Source organism: Miscanthus floridulus, chromosome 8, assembly GCF_019320115.1.
Source record: "Miscanthus floridulus cultivar M001 chromosome 8, ASM1932011v1, whole genome shotgun sequence".
In the NCBI taxonomy this organism is placed as follows: domain Eukaryota; kingdom Viridiplantae; phylum Streptophyta; class Magnoliopsida; order Poales; family Poaceae; genus Miscanthus; species Miscanthus floridulus.
In genome coordinates this window covers 42,290,034-42,305,231 of record NC_089587.1, presented here as the reverse complement: position 1 = coordinate 42,305,231, position 15,198 = coordinate 42,290,034, and the positions used below count along the sequence as shown (strand labels likewise).

The following is a 15,198-nucleotide window of genomic DNA, read 5'->3' as shown; positions in this document are numbered from 1 at the left end:
TATGTTTTCAGGAGGATACAACTTAATGAGTTGTATCAAAGAGATCCCCACTCTAAAAGGTGATAACTATATTGAGTGGAAGAAAAAGATAGACCTGGCCTTTATCCTCGCTGAGGTAGACTGGGTTGTCACCACACCGTGCCCAAAAGAACCTGTGGCACCGGTGAGGGAGACAGATAAGACTGATACTGCATGGCAGCACAGAGAGCGGGATTTTGCTCCCGTAAAGATGTCCTATGACCTTGAGCATAGGAAATGGGTCACTGCCAACAAGAAGTGTCTGGCGGTGATAAAGAACACGATTGAGCCTGCTATAGTGGGCTCAATTCCAGACTGTGACACGGTCACAGAGTACCTAGACAGAATAAAGAGTCAGTTCACTGGCTCTTCAAAGACATATGCAACCCAGCTGATCAAGCAGCTGGTCACAGAAAGGTACTCTGGTGGCGGCAGTGGCATTAGAGAGCACATACTGAGAATGAGCAATCTGGCATCTAAGCTCAAACCAATGGATTTGGCACTCAAGGATGAGTTTCTTATTCATTTGATTTTTGCTTCTTTGCCCAAAGAATTTGACACATTTGTTGTTAATTACAACATACAGCCTGAAAAATGGGATTTAGAAAAGCTCATAGCCATGTGTGTGCAGGAGGAGGAAAGAATAAAAGTTTCACAAGGTGGTTCTGTCAACTACCTAAAAGATAAGAAAAAGAACTATAATAACAGTTCTTCCTCCAAATCATCTGGAAAAGGTCCCATGCAACAGTCTCAGAACCAGCAATTCCCAGTGGCTAAAGACCAGTGTCTCCACTGCAAGAAGACAGGACATTATAAAAAGAATTGTCCTGATTTCTTAAAGATGATTATGAAGAATAAAGGTGAGAACATTATTACGTTCGTAAATGAATCCTTGTATGTAAAGTTTTCAAAATCTACTTGGTGGATTGATTCAGGTGCAACTATTCATGTTGCTAATTCATTACAGGGATTCCGTTCGATGAGAACTTTGCAAAGAAGCGAAAGTTTCATTAAAGTAGCAAATGGAGAACAAGCAGATGTTGAAGCCGTTGGTGATCTTCCGTTAGAGCTTGCTGATGGCTTCATAATTATTCTTAGAGATGTTCTTTATGTACCTTCTTTGCAAAGAAATTTGATTAGTGTTTCAAAGTTGGACCATGATGGTTATGATTGCCATTTTGGAAATGGCAAATGTCAGATATTGTTTAATAATAAATGTATTGGTCTTGCCTTCCGACAAGACGAGCTTTATTTGTTATCACTTCGTGAAAATGTTAATTCCATATGTGATGTGAATGAAAATGTATCCTCATCGAACAATGGAAACAGAAAACGAAAGAGAGCTCAAGATGCGTTGTCGAAATTATGGCACTGTCGTTTAGGCCATATTTCGAGGGGGAGAATAGAAAGACTAGTTAAGAATGATATTCTTCCTCCATTAGAGCTCTCAGAGTTAGAACAATGTAGAGATTGCATAAAAGGAAAGTATGTAAAGAAAATTAAGAAAGATGCCAAACGAAGCGCAGGAATTCTACAGATTATTCACACAGACATATGTGGTCCTTTTCCTGTGAAAAGTGTGGATGGTTATGATTCATTCATAACATTCACAGACGATTACTCTCGGTTTGGCTACATTTATCCAATTAAAGAAAGAACAGAAGCGTTGGATAAATTTAAGATATTTAAAGCAGAAGTAGAAAATCAGCATGATTTAAAGATTAAGATAGTCAGGTCTGACCGTGGAGGAGAGTACTACGGTCGGCATACCCCATATGGACAAGTTCCTGGACCTTTTGCAAGGTTCTTACAGGAGAATGGTATAGTCGCCCAGTATTCAACACCGGGCGAACCTCAGCAGAATGGAGTAGCTGAAAGGCGTAACCGTACCTTGATGGATATGGTGCGTAGTATGATAAGTTACTCCACTTTACCCACGAGTCTGTGGATGGAGGCGTTAAAAACCGCCATTCATATTCTCAATAGAGTACCAAGTAAGTCGGTGCCCAAAACACCGTATGAGTTGTGGACAGGTAGAGTACCCTCACTTAACCACTTGCGTGTGTGGGGGAGCCCTGCTGAGGCTAAAGTTTTTAACCCAAACATTGGGAAGCTAGATCCCAAAACAGTGAGTTGCCATTTCATTGGCTACCCAGAAAAGTCAAAAGGTTTTCGTTTCTACTGTCCTAACAGACATACAAAGTTTGTGGAAACGAGACACGCTGTCTTCCTAGAGGATGAAATGATTAGGGGGAGCATGGTAGCTCGAGAAATTGACCTTGAAGAGAAGCGGGTGTTTGCACCCACTCCGATCATTCATGAGCCATTTTTCTCACTACCTGCTGTTGCTGCACCAACAGTACAAGACACTGTGGTGCCAGCACCTGTTGCTATCCCGCCTGTGGCAACAATGAATGATGATGAGGAACTTGTGCCTCAGGATCCTATAGAACCTATTGCCACACATGAGGGGGAGCAGCAACAGCCTCAAACAGAAAATGTGCCAATTGAGGAGGCCCCTAGAAGGTCTCAAAGAGTTAGAAAATCAGCTATTCCTGCTGATTATGAAGTGTACAACACTGAAGAATTTCAAATGGAGGATGATCCCACCTCATTTGAAGAAGCCATAAAAAGTGATCATTCATCAAAATGGCTTGAGGCCATGGAAGATGAGATGAGATCAATGAATGCAAATAAAGTTTGGGATTTGGAGATAATTCCTAAAGGAGCCAAAACAGTAGGCTGTAAATGGGTCTACAAAACAAAACTTGACTCTCAAGGGAATATAGAGAGATATAAAGCCCGACTTGTGGCAAAAGGCTTTACACAAAGAGAAGGGATTGATTACAATGAGACCTTTTCTCCAGTCTCATGTAAGGATTCCTTCAGAATCATAATGGCATTAGTGGCACATTACGATTTGGAATTACATCAGATGGATGTAAAGACGGCATTTCTCAACGGAGACTTAGAGGAAAATGTTTACATGGCACAACCGAAAGGTTTTGTCATGGAAGGAAAAGAACGTTTGGGATGCCGCCTAAAGAAATCGATTTATGGATTAAAACAAGCTTCAAGACAGTGGTACTTGAAGTTTGATCAGACAATAAAGAATTTTGGGTTTAAAGATAATGTTGAGGACAATTGTGTCTACGCAAAGTTTAAGAATGGGAAGTTTATCTTCCTTGTCCTGTATGTGGATGATATCTTACTTGCTAGTAGTGATGTCAGTTTACTACTGGAAACAAAGAAGTTTTTGTCCTCAAGGTTTGATATGAAAGATCTTGGTGAAGCTTCATTCGTTCTAGGGATCGAGATTCACCGAGATAGAAGTAAAGGGGTATTAGGACTGTCACAAAAGGCATACATAGAAAAAGTCTTAAAGAAATTTAGTATGCACAAATGTAGTCCCTCACCTGCTCCTATAGTCAAGGGCGATAGATATGGGGATTTTCAATGCCCCAGGAACCAATATGAGATCGATCAAATGAAAGTGGTTCCATATGCTTCAGCTGTCGGAAGCTTGCAATATGCTCAAGTGTGTACGCGCCCTGACTTGGCATTTGTTACCGGGTTACTTGGCAGATTCCAGAGCAATCCTGGAATAGAACATTGGAAATTGGTAAAGAAAGTCTTGCGTTATTTGCAAGGAACGAAAGGCCTCATGATGACGTATAGAAGATCTGATTCACTCCATATAGTGGGATATTCAGATTCTGATTATGCGGGAGATAATAGAAAATCCACGTCTGGATATGTGTTTACTCTCGCAGGGGGAGCTATTTCATGGAAAAGCTCAAAGCAAACCGTCACTACATCGTCCACAATGTATGCCGAGTTTGTAGCATGTTATGAGGCAACGGGGCAGGTGAACTGGCTAAAGAAGTTCATACCCGGTTTGAAGGTGGTTGACGACATCAATAGACCACTGAAGTTATACTGCGATAATAATCCAGCAGTACAGTATGCTCACAACAATAGGTCAAGTGGTGCTGCCAAACACATTGACATAAAGTATTATGTTGTGAAGGATAAAGTCCGGGATCAAATGATAAGTCTTGAGCATATAAGTACCGAAAAGATGCTCGCGGATCCGCTTACAAAAGGCTTACCACCCAACGTGTTCAGAGAACATGTAGCCGGCATGGGTTTAAGGGAAAGCCTATGATTCCTGGACTATAAAGGGCCCAAAAGTCAAAGTAACTATTTCAGATCAGAGACGTGCATTGTAGCTGTCAAATCTATCAGCGATTGACCGAGACGATGAAACATGCTCTATGCATCATCTGTGAAGAAATGAGTAAGGTTTAAAGGATTGAAGTTTAAAGTTTAAAGATAAAAGTAATAGTGAGATCAAGGGGGAGAATGTTAGATTGATCTCCTGACCAATAGGCCCAACGGCCTATTGGGCCTTGGTTTCGCGCCCTGATCGGGGGCGCCCAACCCTACATGGTTGGTGGGCCCCCGTCGCACTGCGCTATATAGAGAGGTGGGGGCCGGCGGCTCAAACCACGAGGTTCGCCGTGAGCCGCAAACCCACCGACAAAACCCTAGTCCGATCTCGAAGAGGGCGCGCAGCCAGCGACGGGAAGCCGCCACCGTCATCATCGTCTCCACTGCGTCGCCTCTCTTCACCGACCGTCGCTGCCCGTGCGCAGCCTACATCGACGAACCTGATGGAGGCTACTGGATCCTCCACCCCTGCGGTCTCAGGTTCGGTACCCTTCCTTTTCTCTCCATGTCTCTCTGTAGACCGTTCTACATGTCCTAGGATCTACCGTTTTACATGTTGTACCGAATAGAATGGTCAAAGTCTAGATCGATGATCCTACCGTCATAACACATAGAAGATGAGTCGGTAGAGCACGCCCCACGCAAGGAGAATTGCAACATCTATCCAGATGTTATCAATTTGTATGTCCATGGTGGACAGCACATCTTGGCCTACCAGGGGGCATGTCGCTGAGGTGGCATTCAGGTTACTGACTTGCCCCAGAGGTCCAGGTGAAAGTTGATTTTGTGTGCCAACATAGCAATGGTCTCCTTTGAACTCATTCACAAGCAATGCCTCAAATGGATATTTTATGGCAGAGATATAGTGGAGCCACCTCCATGCCATAGGGATCATCGTCCGCTTCAGGAAGAATCCACAAGTGATGAAGAAGAGAGCTGTTGTCGCAATCACGACAGCATATCCAGTGATGTAGCTTGGAACAAGTGCACTGACCAGCATCACATATGCATTGGTTGTTATAAGTGATGCAAGCAGGATGATCCAAAAGTTAACCAGGTTGCTTCGTAAATGGAGCATGTACTTTGTGATGACTGCAAAGGTGAACCCCTGAATGGCAAAGAATGGGAGATAGACGATTAGAGAGGATATCACGTAGGATGATGCACGGTAAGCATTGTGGGACCTCTCACGGATGAAGATAAAGCGCTCCTGGATGAATGTGGGAACAGCATCATTGGAGGAGAAGAAGACAAGGCAGACTGCAAAGATGTAGAAGTTGAGGAGGCGATTGATGGTTGTGAAGTTGGAATCACTGAGGCGGTGGAACAGGGTCGAAAGAATGAGTGCCATAACTGTGAGGACAATCTCCCGGGAGAGGAATAGCTCCGGCGTGCGCACCACGTTCAGAGCAGTACGCCATGAGAGCACAGCGACCTCCCTGAGCCAAGGATTAGCAAACTTGGGGCCATCCTGAGGAGCATCTAGTGGTGGTTCCAGTTCAAGCTGGTACTCATGATAGCTTGGTTCCTCCGGCTTGAAAACTGGTTCATGGGGTGATTGAGGAGGAGGTGCATGGTGTGGCGTAGCCAAACGGCTGCGCTGCTGGTAGCTCGACATTGGGGTCCTAGCTGGCGTTCGAGCAGGAGTACTCCATGTAGGCTTACGGTGGGGCGTCCCTGTGACACCGTGGTAAACCCAGACTGAGAAATCCTTGTAAAACTGTGATGCAAGCCTTGGATGGTAGGTTGAGGTTCCGGTATGCAAGGGTGTATGTGACTTTCTCTCAAGAGAATTGTCGAATTCTTCCTCCTCGTCATCGATGTTATAGGACTCGAAGTTTGAGAAAGTATTAGCATGAGGTGTTCCCGTTGTGACCGAAAACTGGTTGCTCTTGAGCTGCATCTGTCGGAACTGCACTGATTTCTGGTGTGGTGTTCTTGGTGTCTTGGGTATTGGTGTCTTGGCAGCTTCATCAGGTTTGCTGCCATCCCTCTGGTAGGCAACTAGAGGCTCGAGTCCAAGCGTTGATTCATCGTACTCCTTGATGACATCCAGGAGGTACTCGATGCTGTTCTCACCATCAGGTACAGGTCGGCCAAATCCAGCAAGATGTGCGGGGAGTGTGATAGGACTTCCTAGATAGATTAGCCTTCCTCTGCATGCATGAAGTGTAGTAGGTAGTTAATTAGAATGCCATAAGAAGTGCCTACACAACTGATGAGTAATTAAATGTCCTTTCAGAAATTTAGTTTTCCTCAAAGTAAAGGCTTTTGTCTGTAATTACCTTGCGAGGATGACTATTCTGTCGAGAAGCATCTGAATCCTGAAAGATGGCTGGTGAATTGTCATTAGCACAATGCTTCCCCCCTTTGCAATTTCTTTCACTTTATCTACCACACTGTATGCACTGGTGGAGTCAAGGCCAGAGGTGGGTTCATCAAGAAACAGCAGAGATGGCTTATGGATTATGTCAGTGCCAATCGACACCCTACGGCGTTCCCCGCCAGAGACACCTCGTATCCCCTCGTCGCCAATGCATGTGTGAGCTGTTGTCTGTTATTTTGACATTCAGAACTTAATCAAGATTGTGAATGATACCATCAAGTGAAATTACAGCAGGGAAACAAATGAAATTATATTGTTGAGGTGTTATTGATCACATTTGGACAGGTAATGGGCACTATATGAAGTCCATAGTGACAATTCATCAGTTTGACTGCATGTTGTCAATTGTACTGTACGATGAAAAATATGATGTTGTGTAATTTCTGAACTAGTCATGCCATATGGGACGTCTTTAGTTTGAGTGGACAACGTACCAAATGCTACTGTACAATTAATCTCTTTTTTTTGGAAAAAAAAAAGAAAAAGAAACGGATGCTAGTGGAGCAGAGGACAAAAGGGGTTAACCTGTAAACCCAGCTGCTCAATGAGCTCCCAGACCCGATTGAGCTTCTCAGCCCTGGAGAGCGACGGAGGCAGGCGGACCTCGGCCGCAAACCTCAGCGTCTCCAACACCGTGAGCATGGGGAACAGCTGATCATCTTGCATCACGTAGGATGAAATCTGCTTCATGTAGCTCGTCGTCACCTGGATGAATGATCATCATCAGAAACCTTCTTTTGTCCTCAATACAACACGCAATGCAACAGAACATCACTGTGACGATGTTGCTCTTACCGATCGCCCGTCGATGCTGACGGACCCCTCGAGGCTTCCCTTGGCGATCCTGCCGGCGAGCGCGTCGAGGAACGTGGACTTGCCGGCGCCGCTGGGCCCAAGGATGGCGGTGACCTGGCCGCGGAGCGCCTGGCCGGAGATGTCGTTGAGCAGGTACACCTCCTTCTTGATCTTCACCCCGTCCTTCTTCTGCTTCTTGATGACGCTGTAGGACAGCTCCTTGAACTCCAGCCCCTGCCCGGGGAAGTTGATCACCTTCTCCCCAGGGACCGGCACTGGCGGCCGTACGGGGACGTGGCCACCGCCGCCGCCGCGGTGGTGGTGGTGGTGGTGCTGCTGCTGCCTGCCGCGCGCGTCCCCCGCGGCATCGAGGAGGCTCTCGAGGCTCTTCTTACGCTCCGTCGTCTGCCACGCGGGCATCTCAGCCGCAGCTGTAGTCGTAGTCCTCCGAGCGTCGCCCGCCCGTTCCGTGGCGTGGTGGGTGGCATGCTGCATCTCGGCCCGCTCCATGCGGTGCCCGACTGGCCTCTCTGCCCGCTCCGCGCGGTGACCGTCGGCCGGCATCTCGGCCCGCTCCATGCGGTGCCCAACTGGCCTCTCTGCCCGGTCCGCGCGCTGACCGTCGCCGGCCGGCATCTCGGCCCGCTCCATGCGGTGCGCGGCTGGCCTCTCTGCCAGCTCCGCGCGGTGACCGCCGGCCGGCATCTCGGCCCGCTCCACGCGGTGCCCGGTTGGCCTCTCTGCCCGCTCCGCGCGGTGACCGCCAGCCGGCATCTCGGCCGCCGCTCTGTGGCCTCCGTTGGCATGCTCCCGGCCGTGCCTCCGAGCGCCCGCCGTCACCTCGTGCTGCTGCTGCTGCTGGCGATGCATGCTTGTGCTAGCTTAGCCTGCGCTGCAGCTGTTGCTCTGCTAGTATGCTCTGATCTTATAGGGGTTATTAATTATTATATATATTATAATTATATTGGTGCTACCTTGCTTTCCCTGCGAACAAGGAGGTTTCTGAGTCTGCCATGTGGTGGTGTTGGCCGCGGCCGAACACAGCCAAAAATGGGGTGTTTTGTCTGGTATTCGCAGCATTGGAAGTGATGTTTCCGCTGGCCTTGGTTTTGCAGGAGCCTCTTTGGTGCATAGCTCCGGATCGTTGGGATCTGCAACAATGCGCTTGGCCGCTTGTGGTTTTGTAACAGCAGTGATAGTTACTGCTACAGCTTGGACTTGATTTTACTCTAGAGACAGACAGTGAGACACACATGGCATGGATCTTTTTTGTTTCTAGACTAGAATTGGCTAACCCAATGCGGTTTCCTGGACGCACTCTGCATGCCTCGATGCCCCACTGTTCTGAACTGACTACGATTGTAGTGTTCTTTTTTTCCCAAAAAAAATCAAGGCTGCCTTCATTCGTTAACACAAACATTTGGAGTTTAGAACATCCTATATGCAAACAGGAACACACTGCTGGATGGTTGAAGTAATTAAGCAACGCACTCACTCGCTCTGGCCGATAGATGTGCCACATCTCAGTCACGCCACGTCTTAAGAAAAGAGAACGAAACAAATTAAACTTGCTTGCCAAAAACTTGACATATAAGCAACAATATCACCGGTAATCGAATCGGAAGCACCCACTTTTCAGATCATCATCAAGCAATCATTCAGCAAGATCGCCTTGCGGGAACCTAAACCTGCAGTGAAAAAGCATAGCACATCAAAGAGCCAGTGCTGCTACAAAACCTCCAGCGAAGTGATACAATGAAAAGACTGACAATTGCATATCAGGCACCTCCCCATATGGTCCTGCACCACCACACTAGCTTGCTGAACTTGATGACGAAGAAAAGATTGATGCATGCATCCACATTAAAGGCAAATCAAACTAATCAACAGATTTTGTTTAAATATTTAACCTTCTTTAAATTATATTAGAAAATATCATATCTAGTTTTTTTTTATTTCCCATCACTGCTGTACATATATTTCCAACGTCAATTCTAAACCCCCAATCACCATGGTCCACAAGCTCTCATATTTTAACGACACGGCCGCACTTCTACAAAACATGAAAGAGGTATTTGGACCAACCCACGGTGTATCTACACCTCTATGATATAACTCAGGTGAGACTCTAGCCCTGAACATAGTTTGACACACATTGCTCTGCCAATTGTACCAATCGTGCAAATCATGCGTTCTTGTCGACAAGTTATGGAGCTCTTTTGGGTCCACCAAATCTTTGCCAAGCTCATATATACTTGTATGCAATGGGTGTTGATTCAGTTTCACGGCCTCCTTGGCACAACTCTCGTACCCTGAACTCTTCCTCTGTGAAGCCCATAACAAGAAAGCAACAAGTTTGAAATCTTTCCAAGTTGCGAGAGCTTATAACAAGAAAGCAACAAGTTGCGAGAGCTTATAACAAGAAAGTGAAAAACAAATCTTTTCAAGTTGGAGATTTAGTGTGGAAAACTATTCTACCTCTTGGGGTGAAAAGTAACAAGTTTGGCAAGTGGTCACCTAGCTGGGTGGGTCTATTAAAAGTGATCAAAGTGGTGTTTGGAAATTCATATGTGCTGGAGACCTTGCAAGGTGAGTGTCTACCAAGAGCAATTAATGGGAGGTATTTGAAACAATACTTTCCAAGTGTCTGGCAAGAAGCTTGAAAACTATCTAGGCAATGACCGATACGTCTATTGCCCATAGAACAAATATGGCCGATGTTTACATCGCCCTTAGTTGCTAGGTAGCCGATGAGTTGGACATCGTTGCTATTTAGTTTTTCTTATGTTTCAGGTTCATCTAATGCTTCACCTAAAAACAGGGGGACATATGTTGATGATAAAAAAATGACTGAAGACATATGATGGCATTCGAACAATGTTTCTGGTGATAATATAGTAACAAAAGTCAAGTATATTTGCAACGTTGTGCAAGTATCCGGAGGAGAAAAGAAGGGGGGAAAAAGGGGACATCTAAGACCCTACCAAACCGGCCTGGCTAGTCCTCAATCCGGCCAGGCCGGCCTCCCCTTAAACCGGCCTAGCCGGCCATGGAACCAGCATGGCTAGCTGGCTGCCACTGTTGCGCCCCTAGTGGACAGACTAGGCCGGTTGGTTGTTGTGGCCGCCCCCCTTGCTGACCGGCTAGGCCGGCTGACTTCTACTACATGCCCTGCTGAAGCCCTGGCTGGCCCCCTGAAGGAACCGGCTTGGCTGGTTGGGAGGCCGGTGTAAAAGGACAAGGACGACAGAGATTGGAAAGATAGAGACCAAGCATCAAATCTTCTAGTCTACTTCCAATCTTTTGACTTTGTATTTTACCTGCATCTCTTATTGACCACATTAACCATCATAAACACTTTGTCATTAGCATTGCAATGCAAGGATCAAGACATTGTGAATGCTATGATAAGTGTTTGAAATCATCTAGATTACATATGTGTAACCTTAGAAGAGATGGTTGGGGCAAAATATTAGATGAAGTAAACAAGTATTGTGAGATGCATGATATTGCAAGGTTAGAAATGGAAGATGCATATATGGATCCCACAAAATCTAGGAAGGCATCTAGAATTACAAACAAGCATCACTATAAAGTGGATTGTTTTAATGAGGTTATAAAGTGGCTAGTTCAGGAGCTTTATAGTCGCTTTAATGAGATAAGCTCTCGGTTGCTTGTTTGTTCAGTCGCTTTCAATCCAAGATAATCATTTCATGATTTTAATGTAGAGAGTTTGATAAACCTAGCAACATTACATCCTAGTGATTATAACTCTGGAGATTTGAGGGATCTTAGCCACCACCTTGGCCTCTACATTGCTGATGTGAGAGAAGATAATCAATTCTCCAACATAAATACTATCGGTGAGCTTTCACAAAAAAATGGTGGAAACAAGAAAACATCATTGTTATCCATTGGTTTATCGACATTTATAACTTGTGCTGGTATTGCCAATTACTACTGCAATAGTGGAGAGAATATTTTCGGAGATAAAGATTGTGAAACATCTCTTAGTAACCGGATCGGTGAATACACACTTGGTTTATTGACATTTACAATCTTTTGTTTGTAATAACTGTGGGATTCTCTAACTATATTTTGAGAAATAGTAAGCACAAATGCACTATTACTGCTACTTTATTGTTGATATATATTATTATTGCTTGTTTTTAAATTATAAATGTTAAAATCATTACATTATTAATTTGTCGCATGCTGTGGAGTCAAAGTCAATGGCCATGAGGCCGTGAGCGCGTGAGGCGTGACTAGAGCAACACAGCATGTCGTGATGTCGGCATGTTATCAAGCAGCGCCTTTCTGAGTGAGCTGTAACCCACCCCACCCATCCTGTTCCGTGTATCATCGAATGTTAGGTCAACAAGCCTTGCCGATCGGTGCCTTACTGCCGGAGCTCCTCCCGAACCCGAAGGCTGCACGGACGCGGGACGCCCTCTCCTTTCCTGTCCGAGCTGATTCAAAGCTCTTCACCTAGCACCTGGTAATCTTCTGCGGATTGGGAGATCTCCTTTTGAGTGGGTTCTGTTGTTGGCCATTCTTATGTAATATATGCAGATTAATTTGTTTGTAAGAGTTTTCAAAGATTATAGAGTATAGACTGGTGTTGAGATTCTTCCAGCTTGTGTTTGTAAGTAGTGACGGGCGTTTCGACCAAAGACGCAGCGTTATCCTTTACTTGAGGTTGCTAATCTCCTTGCACTTTGTTTGTTTTGTACATTTTCTGATTTTTTTCAGGGAGCTCACCAGAGTCCAGATACGGTGAGCAATCACTCCCAGGTGTTGAAGAACAGCAGCGGCTCGAGCTCATTATTGCTATTCGGGGCGATTCAGAGCTGTGCAGCCATGGCGGGAGTAGCGGGACTACTCACGTCAGCTTTAGTGAAGATCGTGGGCGATAAGCTGGGTTCCACCATCGGACAGCAAGCCAATTTGGTGTGGAACTTCAGCCGCGATCTGGAGGACATGAAGGACACCTTGGAATCCATGGCGGCAGTGCTCAAGTACGCCGAGAGGAGGTCAATTAGGGAGGATTCAGTGCGCCTGTGGCTGAAGCGCCTCAAGAACGCCGCCTTGGACATCTCTGACATGTTGGACGAATTTGAAGTCAACTCTAAACTAACCCACGGAAAGGTACGATCAGAGCTGTATGCACAATGCTATATATGGGAGATATAAGTTTATTTAGGCATAAGATGACATGGGATGGTATCATCCCTGCATTTTTTATGGATTAGGCGCATTTAATTCCCTTGCTCTTTGGACGGGATACCTATGGGTGTATTTAGTTCCATCGCTCGGCGTTGTATACCTTGTCTGATTGGTTCGTGACCACAACTGTCACGCCACAAGTTAGTCATGTCATGGTTTTTTTGTGCATCTGTTTGGTTTGCTGCCACAATTACGGCGTACCACACTTTTTTGAAACCATGTCGCACATGTCATAGACTCATTTTCTTGCCAAACTTTCGCCACAAGTGTGGCTTCAATTTTGCTCGCCAAACTTTCTGTCATAGCCACGGTTTGCCGAAGGTTTTACGTGGCAAATTACAGCACCAACCGATCAGGCCATCCTTTGGATGTTGAGCCGGTGGACTAGTGAGCCAAATTAGCTCGTGCTCGCCTGGCCTTGCAATGCAAGTTCTTTGTTATCTACTATGCTGACGAGGTGAGGCGAGGCTACATTTTCCTAGCTATCAACGAGGTGTTTGAACAAAATCTTTATTATATTGAGCGCGCGTGCGTTGCTACACTACGGAGGAGACGCACGCACATGTATGACACTAGAATTAGGGGAGGGAGCGATGGGTAGAGTTGTTGATGAGGTCATCGCGGGCTTGGCAACGGTGGATGAGGTGGCGTCTCCGGATTTAGGTTAGGATTTTGGAATTCAAGAGGACTCCAAGACCGGTGGCCTTAGAAGAGGAATGGGCGGTGATGGGTTGAGGGATGGCGAGTGGGCAATGGGGGACAACTAGTTAGCTAGAGCTGACGCCAGGAGTGAGGAGTTACCAATGAGGTTGCCGATTAGAATTAGGGAAGGTTAGGGAAGAAACGGTGGAGGGTGGACGACAGACGGGGAGGTCACTGACGAGGTCACAAGGGCCAGAGCCCAATAGATGTAAAACTAGGCTCTCAACCCCCCCTTACCCCCAAATCAATTTCTCAAGGCCCAATAGTACTTCTGGCACAAGCGGATAAAAGCGGATGTCTCCCAACTGTTGCCACCGCTGCCACCGCTATCATCCCCCATGATACAGCCTCGGTCCCCCTCCTCTCTCCTAACCAGGGATCTTGCCGGTAGATAGAGGAGCAGGGACCTAATCCATTTCCTTTACAATTTTTGGTTAGGTTTGCTAATCTTTATTGATTTAGGGTTTGGTTTCTAGTGTCATCGGCGAGGTGGTGGCAATGATGATGTTTTGGAGTAAGATCTCTTCGGTCTCTCCCTACCTCGACAACGTCCGATCTAGCGTCGACAAAGGGCCACCGAGAGTTTTGTGTGTCAGATCTATTAATCCTCTTTAAATTAGTTGGTTGGCTTTCGATGCGACGATCACAACCTCTTCTTTTGTTCTACTCTTTTTTATGAATTCTTTTGTTCTACTCTACAGCAAGTGCAATCTTCAAGCTTCGTTTGATCCTCAATATGTTTTCTTAATTCTTGTTCCTGTTTCTTAAATTCGAATCCCCTGTAATTTGCTTCACCTTCTACCATTGGATCACCTTCTGTCCCGATGTGTTTGGATCAAGTGGGTTGGGATGGGTTAGACCATTTTCTAAAGTGTTTGGTTATGACTAGTGGGTTGGATTCATCCCGCACAGGGAATATTCCCTCTAGATGAGGGTTCACATGGTTACTCTAAATCAGAGAAATCATCTCGACCCAGATGGACGCCGTCGACTCCTCCGTTGGCGAGCGTGGGCGAAAGGCTGCTCGGGGCATTCTCCATCGCCGACGTGGACGAGCTCTGGCTCCTAGGCATGTCGGCGCGACGCAACTTTTGGCGCCCGACCATGGCGTGGGGTGGCACACGCGAGGCGAGCCTCAGCCATGGTGTGGGGTGGCGCAGCGCGGGGCGACCTCCAGCCTTGACCCTCGGCGGCGCGGGGTGACCTCGGCCCCCCGGCGCGGGGTGACCTCGGCCCCGCAGCCATGGCGGCACAGCCCCGTAGGGCGAGTTCCAGCCCCCAACCATGGCGCAAGGCGGTGCACTACAGGGTAGCGCAACGCGGTGCGAGCTTAGGCCCCCAGCCATGGCGCGCCGTGAGCTCCGTCCATGGTGGCACGACGCAGGGCAGCTTCGTCATCGGCTTTTGTCTCCTGCTAGAGGTGGAAGAACACATAGGAGTGGCTGACAACATGGGCCCATGATGACAGCTTGGTCCCATGATGACAAGCAACTAACGGTGTTGAAAAAATTATCAATTCCATCTCACTCTATCCCTTACACCAAATAAAAAAAAGGATTAAGTCCACTTTTGGTCCCTCAACTATTGTGTCGGTCTAATTTTAATCCTTAACTATAAAACCGTCTAGTACCAGTACTACAACTATCAAAACTGTTCATTTTAGCAATAGTTAAGAGGGCAAAAGTGGACTTAATCCATAAAAATTGAAATTGCTCCATCCTTCAAACCAAACACATAATGGGTTCAACCCAATCCTTAAAACTGAGATAGGCCCAACCCATCCCACGTCGTCCCAAAACCAAAGACACGCGTAGTGAGGTTGAGAAGGACGTTAGGTC

General features: G+C 46.4%; 1 protein-coding gene across 1 annotated transcript; it reads right to left on the bottom strand.

Annotated features, from left to right (window-relative positions):
• Positions 1–4,852: 4,852 nt before the first annotated feature.
• Positions 4,853–7,996, bottom strand: LOC136471767 (ABC transporter G family member STR-like). The gene is made up of 4 exons (XM_066469522.1): positions 7,433–7,996; positions 7,163–7,342; positions 6,537–6,805; positions 4,853–6,407 (listed from the first exon to the last, which is right to left on the bottom strand). Exons 1-4 carry the CDS (start codon positions 7,994–7,996, stop codon positions 4,853–4,855), a joined length of 2,568 nt encoding a protein of 855 aa, XP_066325619.1.
• Positions 7,997–15,198: the final 7,202 nt, after the last annotated feature.

What these genes read in the sequence shown, in the direction of transcription:
- LOC136471767 (XM_066469522.1), bottom strand. Translation starts at nt 7,996, where the DNA reads ATGCCGGCCGACGGTCACCGCGCGGAGCGGGCAGAGAGGCCAGTCGGG. An exon ending in TCAGCATCGACGGGCGATCG is followed by an intron (nt 7,343 to 7,432) that starts GTAAGAGCAACA and finishes TCATTCATCCAG; the next exon opens with GTGACGACGAGCTACATGAA. An exon ending in AGAATAGTCATCCTCGCAAG is followed by an intron (nt 6,408 to 6,536) that starts GTAATTACAGAC and finishes TCATGCATGCAG; the next exon opens with AGGAAGGCTAATCTATCTAG.